Genomic DNA, 13,073 nt, shown 5'->3' with positions numbered 1-13,073 from the left:
TGCAAGGCCCCGGCCTGTGTCCAAGTGGCATGCTACTGCTCCACTGCCCCCACGGCTCTCCCCTCCTCAACCAGAGCCATCTGGTGGCTCTTCCTGCTGCCTCCACGTTGTTGCCTATGGCTCTTCTTCGGTTTGCACCTGTTATGCCCAGTGTGCCATAGGCTTTGCTCAGGGAGTGGCTGGCAAATCCCCGACTGCCCACCTCCACCGGCATACACCTCGACCTCCAAACGTTCCTCTGACATTCCTCCACCAGCTCCTGGTACAGTAAAGTCTCGTTATATCGATATCGGATATATCGATAGTCCCGGTTATATCGATACTATTTCTATGCACGCACGGAGAAAATTACATGCAAACAGGGTCGGATATATCGATAGTCCCGGTTATATCGATATTTTTTCGGACTCCCTTGAATATCGATATAACGAGACTTTACTGTACTTCTCCTTCTTCCTTTCCTGAGCCTCCTCCATCGTCTCCTCCCAGGGAACCGTCAGCTCCAGCAAGAAGAGTTGCTTTGTGGCCTCAGAGACCAAGATGATGTCAGGTCTCAACCTGGTCTGGGTGATGTGTGCTGGAAACTTCAGTTGCCTTTCCAGGTCAACTGTCATCACCCAGTCTCGGGCCGTGGAGAGCAAACCAGTAGAGCGATTGCTTGCTGTATTCAACCTCTGTCCTTCTTTGACAAAGTGAATGGTCTTCGCAGTGGCTCGGGTGTAACGGCTTGCCGCAATCCCCTTGCTGATTGCTTCAGCGATGGATTTGAGGACCTGGTCGTGCCTCCACCGATACCGACACTCGCCCAGGGCGCCCATCGTACACCCCCTGAATCAAGAACTTGATCCTCTGTGGGTTCCATGACCAGATGTCCTTCCAGGTGACACGGCGCTCCATCGCCTGCTCCCACTTCATCCAGGCACCCTGCTGCCGCATGGCCACTGCTCTGCTGGTTCGCTCTTCCTCGACTGCAGCTCGGACCTCCTCCTGCACCAGCCTCTGCCTCTCCCTCGCGCTGGCAGATTCATAGCGGGTCGCTGTTCGGCTCCCCAGACCAGCTCTACCTTGCGCCACTGCTCCAACAATGGTCCTGTGCCTCAGTCGAGTTTCTGCACGCTCAACTGCCTCGGCTGCCCTCCATTTCCTCCCTGTCCTCACAACGATCCCTGCCCCGGACACTTTGGCATCTCTGGATCCAGAGTACTGCAGATGTTCCCGTGCCCGTGCTACGATGAATTCCTCCCTGACTGAGCTGAAGGGGAGCCTGAGCTTGTTGGTTTTCCCGTACAGCCCAATGCTACTTAGGTTGCGGGGCAGTCCCAGCCATCTGCGCAGATAGCTGCTCAGTCTTTGTTCAAAACCTTCCACCACGGTCATGGGGACCTTGTAGATTAGCAGCGGCCAGAGGATTCTTGGGAGGATCCCATGCTGGTAGACCCAGGCCTTGAATCTTCCCGGGAGGCCAGACTTGTCCACTGTTTTTAACCAGCCCTCCAGTTCAGCGCTGGTTGCTTTGATGGACTCTCTGTCATTCAGGCTGCAGTTGAAGACCTTGCCAAGAGTCTTCACTGGCTTCTCAGACATGAGGGGACCTGGTGTTGTCCCAGCCTGAAACGGAACTTGTCTGTGACTTTCCCCTTCTTTAGAACCAAGGACCTGGACTTTGCGGGTTTGAAGCTCATGCGTGCCCACGCTATGATACGCTCCAACCCTTGGAGGATCCACCTGGCTCCTGGTACAGCTGTTGTCGTCACTGTGAGGTCGTCCATAAAGGCTCTGATGGGAGGTTGCCTTACTCCAGACTTGCTAAGTGGGCCCCTGCATTCTGGTTCAGTCGCCTTGACCAGCATGCCCATAGCCAGTGCGAATAGGATGACTGAGATGGTATACCCAGTGAATATTCCTACTTCCAGCTGGTGCCAGTCAGATGTCAGCTGGCTACTGGAGACTCTCAAGCTGAACTTGCTGTAATAATCCAGGATGAGGTCTTCTGGGGAACATGATACTTCACCAGTGCAACCTCCACCAGTTTGTGGGGTATGGAGCCATAGGCATTGGTAAGGTCCAGCCTTAATACTGCCAGGTCACCTCTACTTTCTCTTGCCTCTCTGATGAGCTGGGTTACCACGCCTGTGTGCTCCAGGCAACCAGGAACGCCCGGTACTCCTCCCTTCTGCACTGACGTGTCGATGTACTTGTTGCTCAAGAGGAAGTTGGAGAGTCTTCTGGCTACAATGCTGAAGAATGCAAAATATGCAATACACACATATACACTGGAGGCATATATAGCGCTTTAACAACAGCAGAAGCTGGAACAAAGCGCTAATATGGAAAAAAAGGTAATTCTGCACCCTCGTGGAACAGAAAAGAAATTGCTAGAGATTGTGTCTGAAACTCATGACAAAAAGTTACCGGACACCAGGGCAGACAACTCTGAAAAGTTGCCTGCCCGGCCATAAAGTTGCCTGCCCCATTTTTCACAACTTGAAACACAATAAGACGACTAATCACAAAAAAAAACATTGTTGCAAAGTGTTCGGATTAAATTCTTGTTCGTCTTTCCTGGTTCGGTTTTGTCAGAAGTTCAGTGATAAAAATATCAGCAACGACGATAGATGGTGAACAAAAAACTACTTTATTCTAATGAGACAGAAAAAGGCACTTCTCGTCTCGGTCGGGGCAAAGACATGAGCACACGGACAACGATAGGAGAACAAAGAGAACGAGCTCCCGCTCTGACAAGTTTTTAAACATACACAGTGGCGATCTGTTGTCCAATCAGTTGCGGACAAGTTGATCTTCCCATCCAATCGGTTACGAACAACTCAGTGTTGGGAGGGTCTTAGATTGTAGTTGGAGCTGTTGCTTCTTTGCAACGACTATTGAACTAATAAGATTGATAATGCTATTAGACTGAAATTAAACGTGCACTAATCATAATGTATACTAAGCTAAACATGAAATAACATAATATATTTACTAATGTGCATAAACACTCTATCATTCCCTCCTGTTGTACATTTAAACATCAGTTCATACATTTCCAAAAGTTTTCATGCATGCACGTCATACTAATTGCACAGGGAACCATTCTAATCTAATCTATCCAACGTCTAATATTATTTAACTAACCATGGAGAAGGCGAAAAACCTCTATCACAATTTTGCTGCTGTGATATATAACCTCTCCATTTTTTGAGGGTTTTTAAATTTTAATGAGGAAAACTCCTTCTCGGCTCTCCGTTTCTCTTTTTTGCTTTTGTTCGTTTGGAGCAACCACTCTCTGGCCATGGTGTACTACCCCTAGCTACAACACTGGGTCCCCTTCACGCATTTGTTGATACAAAACCTTTGCGTAATTCACCTGAGAATTAGTTATCATATTCATTAGCATTTTTCTTAAGCATGGAATAATACAACCAATGACTAAGAAAATAAGTACAATCACAATTGCGAATGGGATAAACATTCTGAGCAAAGTCTTATTCCAAGAGCCCCCAAAGAGCCCGTCAAAGATCCACGGTTGATCAGGCCGGTGATCTTTGGCCATGGCATCTCTGAGATCCCTGACAACAGACAAAGCATCAGTCATGTTTATGGAATTCGCTTCTTCGGGTATGTACGTACAACAAGTGTCACCCACCATAGCACAGACGCCCCCTTGTGGGGCTGTCAAAAGGTCCAAAACCATTCTATTTTGCAGCACCATTTGTCTAATTGCTGCAATTTCAGTGTTTTGCATTTCATCTACTTCCAAACTGGCGTTTACAAACACTTGAAATCTGTAGTCAATTGTTTCAATTCGTAGCATGTTTTTAGCCACTCCAATTTGTGGAAAAAGAGCTAACATTACCTTACTTCCCGTGCTACGGTGTTTGAATTGTTCTGTAACATCAGTTCCCCAGATCGAATCATGGGGCTTAAACGACACTCTTCTTTTCACATGATGGTGCGCTGGACGACTGGTAACGATGAAAGTATTGTCAGTTACAGTAACAGGTGCGCACATACCGTAGGCTCTCGGAGGAATAAAAGAATATACTTTCCAACCACATAACCACCAAAGATGTGACGAAACAGGTAAAATGGTGACATTGATGTTTAACGGTAGCACGCATAAACATCTATTATCATCTATAAAACCTAAATTTTGACCTGTACCGTACATTGCAACGCATACTGGTAATCTCAATCCGCTCTCTGTCATAACCTGATTTTGAGTTTCCAAAATGGTGTCTAAACTTGGAACAATCTCTCCTCTCGAAGCATTGCGAAGAACTGGAAAATGTTGATCAGGTTTATGCGAAGATATTAACATATATGCAGCTCGAGCCATTTTATCTCCAAATACCTTTGAATGCACTCTTTGTTGCGTTACAGAATGTGGCATAAAAGAACAAACGAAGCAATTACTTTTCCTATTTTGTTTAGCAATTAATGTAGCATAACGATACCACGTGTTTGATAACAATGGATTCCAGTCATGTTTTTCTCCTGCAAATGGTTGCTATAATGCGTCCATGACACCTGAATTTTGGGATTTTTTGTCAGGTATTTCAACATAGGTTGTCAGTCTGATGTGCGGTTTATTTTTGAACGGCGATGTCACGACTGGTGTTGTCAAAGATGACAAGATGCATATAGTTACGGGAAAACCAGTGTGATGTTCACGAGAATCAGGACAGAGTCTCAAGTCCAGGCATCCTGCAACATCATGAGTTATAATAGCAAGTTGGATATCAGTCATTGTACCAGTTCCTGTTCCTAACCAGTTCTCTCGAGCTATCTTGACGACGATTTGTTTTGCTTCTTGGGCACAGCTATTTCGAACCCATTCTGTGTTAGGCTTAGAACGGACCACAACGGAATCCCAACCAGTGGTCCAAGCCTTCCCTGACTTGATACGAGCGTACCAAAACTCTTGGGGATAATTGCTTCCATCTTGTCGTTCTTCATTCACGAGGATGCTAAGGGGAAATGACACAATTCCTGCAGCTTCGAGTGGAAAGCAGGCTACAGGATGTGTCAAGCTTGGGCACTTTTCTGCCATCGTTGGTTGCAATGGTGGAGTTTGGCAGGGTGATGGAATGGGAGGCTTTACGTGCGTCATCTGGATTGCCTCCACTAATTCATACAGCAAGATGATGTGGACCAAACCCATGGCTATTGAGTAGTTTGGCTCCGTCTCTCTTCCACCTGCTCGGGATCTGGTTGGTGAACGATTTTTCAGTGGCTTTGATGCACCCAGGTAGATCTCTCTGCGATCTTGATGGCAGTTGGCGTGGTTATCAGCACGGTGAATGGCCCCTCCCACTTTGGTGCCGACCAGGACTTCCTCTTAATCGCCTTGATCAGCACGTGGTCTCCGGGCCGAAGCAGTTTCTGCTCCTGTGGAGACAACAGGACAGACTGCGGCAGTACACAGGCTGACTGGACCTCTTTTGTTGTAAACATTTCACACAGCCATTTTGCCAACAAAGCGCCTGGATCTGATTCATTTTCTTGCCAGGGCACACCTTCCCATAATGGGAGGATGAAAGGTCTGCCATGCAAGATCTCAAAAGGCGTTAAGCCGTTATTAGTGGGTGTTATTCTCATGTATAATTTAACCAAAAACAGACATTCAGGCCATGGTTTGCCTGTTGCCTCCATGGTTTTTCTGAGTCGATTTTTTATTGTGCCATTCGTTCTTTCAACCAATCCTGCACTCTGTGGATGATATGCACAGTGGTTCTTTAATTTAATACCCAAATGTTCAGAGATTTTGGTGATTACGTCATTAACAAAATGTGGTCCATTATCACTCCAAATTATTCTTGGTATGCCATGTTCTGGAATAATATGTTTGTATAATGCTTTTGCAACGGATAATGCATCGGATTTCTTTGAAGGCACAATTTCCACCCATTTGGTGAATGAATCAATTAACACCAAACAGTATTTATAAGAATTACTTGTGCTTAGTTCAATGAAATCCATGTGGACCACTTCAAAGGGGTGTGACCCTTGTGGAAATGTTCCTCTTTTTGGTCGCATGTTACCTTGTGGATTGTGTTTACAGCAAATCAAACAACTCCGACAAAAGTTTTTTGCATACGAATTGAAACCTCTGCTTAAATGGAATACTTTCCCTGCTATAAACACCATGCCCCCTGTTGATATATGTGAACTACCATGGCTCAATCGAGCCACCATAGGGAACATGTTTCTCGGTAAACATGGTTTGTTGTCTATTTTATACAACTCATCAACGAGCTTAGCACCATCGGCAAGCCACAAATCTTTTTCGGATTTTGTAGCCAACCCTTGCATGTCCTTTAAAACTCGTGTAGGCACTAATTCACACATTTCTTGATTGACCAAATTGAAAGTAGTTTGAGCAGCGTTCTTGGCGACTGCATCTGCTCTGGCGTTACCTGAGCTATTTCTGTCTTTAGCTCTAGTGTGCACTGCACATTTGCATACAGCTACACTTTTTGGAAGGAGGATAGCTTTCAATAAGCCTCTCAATAAATCTGCATGTTCGACAGATTTTCCGCTCGATGTAGTCATTCCTCTGCGGTTCCACTGAGCTGCAAAGCAGTGAAGTGTGGAAAACGCATATTGACTGTCTGTAAAAATCGTCACGGTTCTCCCTTCCGCCCATTTACACGCTTCAGTCAATGCAACAATTTCTGCTGCTTGTGCTGAATACGTGTTTGGTAATGAGCCATCAGCAACAATTTCAACATCGGTCACAACAGCATAGCCCACCCTGTTAGCCCCTGCATCTGACCTAGACGCAGAACCATCAACGTACAGGTAGATGCTGTCAGGTAAAGGTATGTCTTTTAAGTCTGGTCGTGGTTTGCAGTTCTCATTTATTCTGTCAACGCATGAATGTGGTTCTCCGTCCACAGGTAGAGGTATAAGTGTCGCTGGGTTAATGCTATTGCACCTCTCAACAGTTATATGTGGTTGTTCCAGCAAGGTTGTCATGATAGACAAATGTCGTGCTGGTGAAAAGAAGGTCATTTTTGTGCCTGTAATCAATAAGTCAACCGAGTGTGGTACCATCAGCGTTGTGGGATGAAAAAGTACTAGTTCAGCTGACGACTGAACTGCCAACGCTGCGGCACACACTGCTCTAACACATGCTGGAAGAGCTGCAGCTACTGGATCCAGTCTTTTAGAATAAAATGCAACTGGTCTCAGCTTTTGTCCAATCTTTTGTAACAGTACTGAAGTCATGTATTTGTCTTTGCAGTCAACTGTTTGAACAAAAGGTTTGTCATAGTCAGGTAAAGCTAAGACGCTAGTGTTTGCTATCAAATTTTTTAGTTCTGTAAATGCTTTACTGCCCTCTTCAGTCCACTGAATAGAGTCTTTCAGTGCCATCTCGTCTTGGTATATACGTGTCAATAATGCTTGAGTCACTTGTGCATAATGCGGAATCCAAGTTCTGCAATAATTGCACAGTCCCAAAAACGTCATCATCTGTTTTTTCGTCTTAGGTCGAGGAACCTGCAAAATTGTCTGTTTTCTCTTAGTTGTCAACTCTCTTCCCTTTCTTGACAAAAGATGTCCGAAGAAAACAACTTCTTCTTGGCAAAACTGCAATTTATCCAAAGAAGCTTTGTTACCTGTATTCGCTAAATATTGGAACAAAGCTATTGATACAGTCTTGTTCTCATCTTCAGTCGGTGAAGCAATTAAGATGTCGTCAACATACAAAAGAATCTGAGAAGATTCAGGATGTTTAAAATCAGCAATACACGAAGACATTTCCTGTGAAAAAATTGTAGGACTATCTGTAAACCCTTGTGGTAATCTTGTATATGTATATTTTTTCCCATTAAATGTAAATCCGAACCAATGACGTGAATTTTTGTGTAACGGAATGGAGAAAAAGGCATTGCTCAAATCAATTACTGTAAACCATTTTTTGTCAGGTTTTAAACTGTTCAATAATGTGTGCGGGTCTGGCACACACGGAGCACGTGATTGTATAGATTTATTTATCTGTCGTAAATCATGCAGCATTCTCCAAACTCCAGATTCCACTTTTTTGACAGGAAATATCGGTGTATTACATTCACAAGTTGGGTCTTCAATCAAAATACCAGCTTTCACCATATCCCGTATTACAGGGGTGATGCCAATAATAGCATCCTGTTTTAATGGATATTGTTTAAGTCTTGGTCGATAAGTCGTTTTAGGCAATACTTCAACTGGTTTTGCTGTTTTAAGTAAGCCCACATCAGTTTTTCCCGATGACCAAAGGGTGGCAATGACGTCTGGAAAGTCCTCCGCCCCTAAAATGGCCATCAGTCATAATTCTAGTGAATCGACCTTTACTGGGTCCCCCATAGCGTCAACTACGAAGGACTCCAGAAAGTTCACTTTTCTGGGTTTGTACCCTTCTTCTGTTGGTATTAAAGCTATTTGTAGTTGTTGTAACAGGTCTCTCCCCAACAAATTTATTGGACACTCTCCACTCAAGACCATAGTGACCTTGTATGGAGTTAGTCCCTCATCTAAAATTTTTATTGGTTTGGAAATCGGTAACAATGTCACTTTCCCATCTGCAGATACCACAGAAATTTGTTGTCGACTCGGAGTGACACCTGGAATGGTGTCTCTTAACACTGATCTGCATGCACCACTATCGCAAAGAAATTTGACATCCTTTTTCCCAATTTTTAGCCAATGATAAGGTTTTTCGTTTTCCGGTAAGGTCAAGGCAAGTACATTAGTCAAATCCAAGATTTCAACTGGTTTTATTGATTCCCATTTCCCACTGTTGTGCTTGTTGTCATCAGTGTTGAAATGGGGTTCCTCGCGTCAATCTGAATGTTTTGTTTTTTGTCCTTCACCATATCGCGTATTATATGGTGGAGGTCTGTAAGATTTCCCATGTTTCCTTTTCGGTATAAGTTTCTTTTTGCAGTGGCGAGCAATATGCCCTACATTGCCACAACTGTAGCATCGATCATTGTGCGGTATCCGTCTCTTCACCCGATCCTGGTATAACACGTTCTCCATTATGTTACCCATGGTAGATGCCATCACATGTTCCATCGGCGAATTTGCACCATTTCCCCACTTTTTTCTCACCACTTCTTGGGCGTGTATTGCCCACTCCATGAGATCAACCAACCTTCCAGTCCGGTGTTGGACATAATGTTTCCGAATGAAATCTCCAATCTCTGGCGTCAAATTCTGGAGAAATGTTTGCTTGAATTGGTTGACATATATGGAATTCTCATCAGCAGATTCAGGAATACAGCAGTGGTTTCGAAAAACATTTTCCAAGCGTCCCCGAAAAATGTTAATATCTTCCCCACGTAACTGTCTACAATTCTGAATCATGCCAAAGTTTGGTGTTTTTTTTTCCATAATGTTCGGATGTTTTCACAAATCAATCTCCGTTGGGTTGTCGCTTCCTCATACGTCATGTTTGTTCCCATCGATGTTTTCCCAGTAAAGTCACCTTTCACCCGGTTCCAATGGTGTCCCAAGCATCTCCTGAGAACCTTAAGTGTTTCTTGTCCATTCAACTGGTAAGAAGCACACAATTCCTCAAAATTCTCAGTCCAACTTTCTGCATTTTCAACAACATTACCTAGTCCTTTACATGCCTCTGCGACATCACTGTCGCCCCATGGCCGATAAACCAAGATAGTTTGATCATGTATGTTTGAAGAATTAGTATTTGCTACCTGAATAAGTGGTAAAGCGTCACAGTCGCTTTCAATATTCATTTTAATTCCATTCAACTCTTCAAACGGATACAATTGTCCAGAACAATTTGCTTTGCTCCTTGTACGCGAAGAGACACAATCACCAGCAATCTGATTTGCCATATCAGGTTGTAATCCTCGTATTCCTCCAGTAGGGGTCATAAGCGCTCCATTCTGCTGGTCTGCCCAACAGACATTTGGAGTCATCACCGGGGGGGCCCATCCAGGGGTGCCCACCCGCCCCACAGGGGTTGAACAGATTGCGTCCTCCCCTTTCTTCAGCCCTGCGGAGGAGGGGTAGAAGGTGGAGGACTGGTAGGAGGGGGGCTGAGGCGCCTGCCCGGGGCAGCCCCCCGCCTCTCCCCCTCGCCTCCCGTGGGGGAGCTCTGGGGATTGAAACAATGGCTGCTTTTTATTTTCCACGAACTTTTCATTAGGACGTGCAACAGATGAAGCCACAGTCTCATCGTCAGAGCTCACTTTGGAAGACATCGCGACCATTGCTTTCTCCTCTTTTTTCATTCGTTTGGCTTCAATTTCCCATTCCCTGATTTTTGCTTGCGCAATCCAAGCTTTACAGGCAATTATCTCGGCATGTATCTTTCCAAGAGATTTTTTCATCGCGGATGCTTCCTGAAGTTTTAACCGAAACATGACCTCGCTCAAAGGTTGTAGTTGCAACGCACCAGAGAATCTACTGCATTCCATCCACTTCTTGCAATAAAGTTCGCTTCCTGGAAACTTTTTGGACATAAACTCTACGTCCCTATGAATTGAGGTCTTTTTAGAAAAAATAGCACCCATTTTCACTATTGCAACAACAAAGTCCTTCTTTAACTATCACCAGAAAAGAAGCACACCTCGCGATGTTGATTCAAACCCAAGAACAAAGGGCGTGATTCGCGCCAATCCTCAGCCAGGATGCGCGTTCACGCACACACACAATGAATGCTCTTACGCACGCACACACACACACACACACGCTGGCACGCACTAACGGCTCAAATGACTTCGCCCCCACCCTTTTTTTTCTCTCCGAGACAAAGAACCTTCTCTGTGTCACTATTCTAGCATAGAACAAACCACTTTAAGAATGTATTTTTGATTTTTTTTCTTTCCTTTTGACTCCGTACTGTAGCAGCTGCCCTTTATACTTCCGCTTTTCAGAATAAAAGCGATCCACCACACAAACTGAATTCCAGCTATCACCACCTCGTGATCAATATTTTTTTTTCGGTGGAAAACTTCCGAATCACAATTCGGCGTGTGGAACCCAAACCGGACACATTTAGTTAATAAAAACAACTAAAATATGCCCCGTGCACATTAATATGCACTTTCTCCGCCGGTATACGTATTCTCATTTGGCCACCTCGCCTAACGAAAATCGCTTTACACCGGTTCGTACGTGAGTCAAGTGGAAAAGACTGCCTCTGGCCAAGAGAAGTCTCACAATACATTCAAACAATGGCTGCTAGCTAGCGCGGTACTTACTTAGTGAACTTTTGAATACTGTCGTGTTGTCCTCCAGCCAGAACGTTAGGAGCCCCACCGCCACCGGAAAGGAGTGATATTCTTCCCGTCTCTCGTGCGGACTGCACAAGTAGGCTTCAGCGAAGAGCGAAAAAATATTCGTTTCAGCCAAGGAGCAGGTTCGCCGCGCGTCTCTACGCGTCGTTTCCCGTTAAAATTATAAAACGGGCTAAACCACCGGGAGCTTTTTTGAGCTTCTTTCCCATCTCGCCTTGACTGGGTCCCCCAGGTGGTAGTCCTCACGCTAAGGCTGGTTGACTGGCACGAGTTTCTTGGCACCAATTAATGTTCGGATTAAATTCTTGTTCGTCTTTCCTGGTTCGGTTTTGTCAGAAATTCAGTGATAAAAATATCAGTAACGATTTATTCTTATGAGACAGAAAAAGGCACTTCTCGTCTCGGTCGGGGCAAAGACATGAGCACACGGACAAAGATAGGAGACAAAGAGAACGAGCTCCCGCTCTGACAAGTTTTTAAACATACACAGTGGCGATCTGTTGTCCAATCAGCTGCGGACAAGTCGATCTTCCCGTCCAATCGGTTACGAACAACTCAGTGTTGGGAGGGTCTTAGATTGTAGTTGGAGCTGTTGCTTCTTTGCAACGACTATTGAACTAATAAGATTGATAATGCTATTAGACTGAAATTAAACGTGCACTAATCATAATGTATACTAAGCTAAACATGAAATAACATAATATGTTTACTAATGTTCATAAACACTCTATCACAAAGTATTAAGGATTTTTTTTTATGAAGGATGTACCTACCACAAATGCTTCCTTGCTTAATTTATCATAAATATCCCTTGCTGATGATTTTGCTCCAGTTGTCATTTGTTCATACACTGTTCGGCATGTTGTACAATGCAATGTTTGCATTGCGTCCTTTGCTACAAGCCACGTGAACTCTTCTTTCCACGATGCTTTTAATGTACGTGTACGTTTTGCAGCGTCATAAATTTTCTTCTTTTGAATTTTGAGGTTCTGTGCGTCTACTTTGGAAAATGATATGCAAATGCACGACCTTAAAACGCTCAGGAAAGTCCGAAGCACGAAGCAGGCTTCTGATTGGCTGCCGTGTCGAGTATGCAAATGGACAAACGAACCGGTTTGTTTTCTTGCTTCAGGGATCGGTATTCGGTGAAATTTTAACCCGGATCTGTTCACAAAAGGGTTCATACAGCCAACAACCTCACACAAATTCACCATCGTACTAAAACGCAAAGACTTTCATTCATCAAAACCGAAAATGAAACGAAATGGAGGTACAGCATTTATCAAATGTTATATTGTCATTTCTCTACCTCATCAGGTGAACATCTGAGGACCTGTCCCCAGGGTCCAACCTGTTGTACGAATACCATGGAGGAAAACCTGGAGGGTTTAAGTGCACGAGAGACAGAGGCACTGATCAAGGAGGCTGGCAGGTCATTGCAGGGTGCCTTCAACACCCTCCATAGGAGCTTTGACAGTAGGTAGTGTGTCTGTGTTTCTTTGTGTGTTTGTGTGTGTGTGTGTGTGTGTGTGTGTGTGTGTGTGTGTGTGTGTGTGTGTGTGTGTGTGTGTGTGTGTGTGTGTGTGTGTGTGTGTGCACGTGTGCATGTGTGTGTGTGTCTGTGCGTGTGCATGTGTGTTAGAGGCAAAATTGGGCCAAAAAAATTCAGCCGACCCGACAGCGAGCCTGACCAATTAACTGATTTGCAGGCCTGAGCCCAAAACAAACCCAAAATTTCCCGTTATTTGTGAGGACTCAGGAGGATTTATAGAAACAGATGAAAGCCTTTGTAACAAAATCTAAATTAAACAAGACCGTAGA

At 44.5% G+C, this 13,073-nt stretch overlaps 1 protein-coding gene across 1 annotated transcript in view; it reads left to right on the top strand.

The window, feature by feature from the left end:
* Positions 1-239: 239 nt before the first annotated feature.
* Positions 240-13,073, top strand: part of LOC148895342 (glypican-1-like) — a 39,458-nt gene continuing 26,624 nt past the window's right edge. Inside the window, exons 1-2 of the mRNA XM_089000787.1 lie at positions 240-262; positions 12,570-12,728. Of these exons, the coding sequence (XP_088856913.1) occupies positions 12,620-12,728 (109 nt within the window). The 5' untranslated portion in view covers positions 240-262; positions 12,570-12,619. The remainder of the gene's footprint in view (positions 263-12,569; positions 12,729-13,073) is intronic.

The sequence above is a fragment of the Hippocampus bargibanti genome, linkage group LG07 (assembly GCF_051943395.1).
Source record: "Hippocampus bargibanti isolate YZ-2025 linkage group LG07, ASM5194339v1, whole genome shotgun sequence".
NCBI lineage: Eukaryota > Metazoa > Chordata > Actinopteri > Syngnathiformes > Syngnathidae > Hippocampus > Hippocampus bargibanti.
Note: the sequence above shows the minus strand (reverse complement) of the source record. Positions and strands in the feature narration are given on the sequence as shown.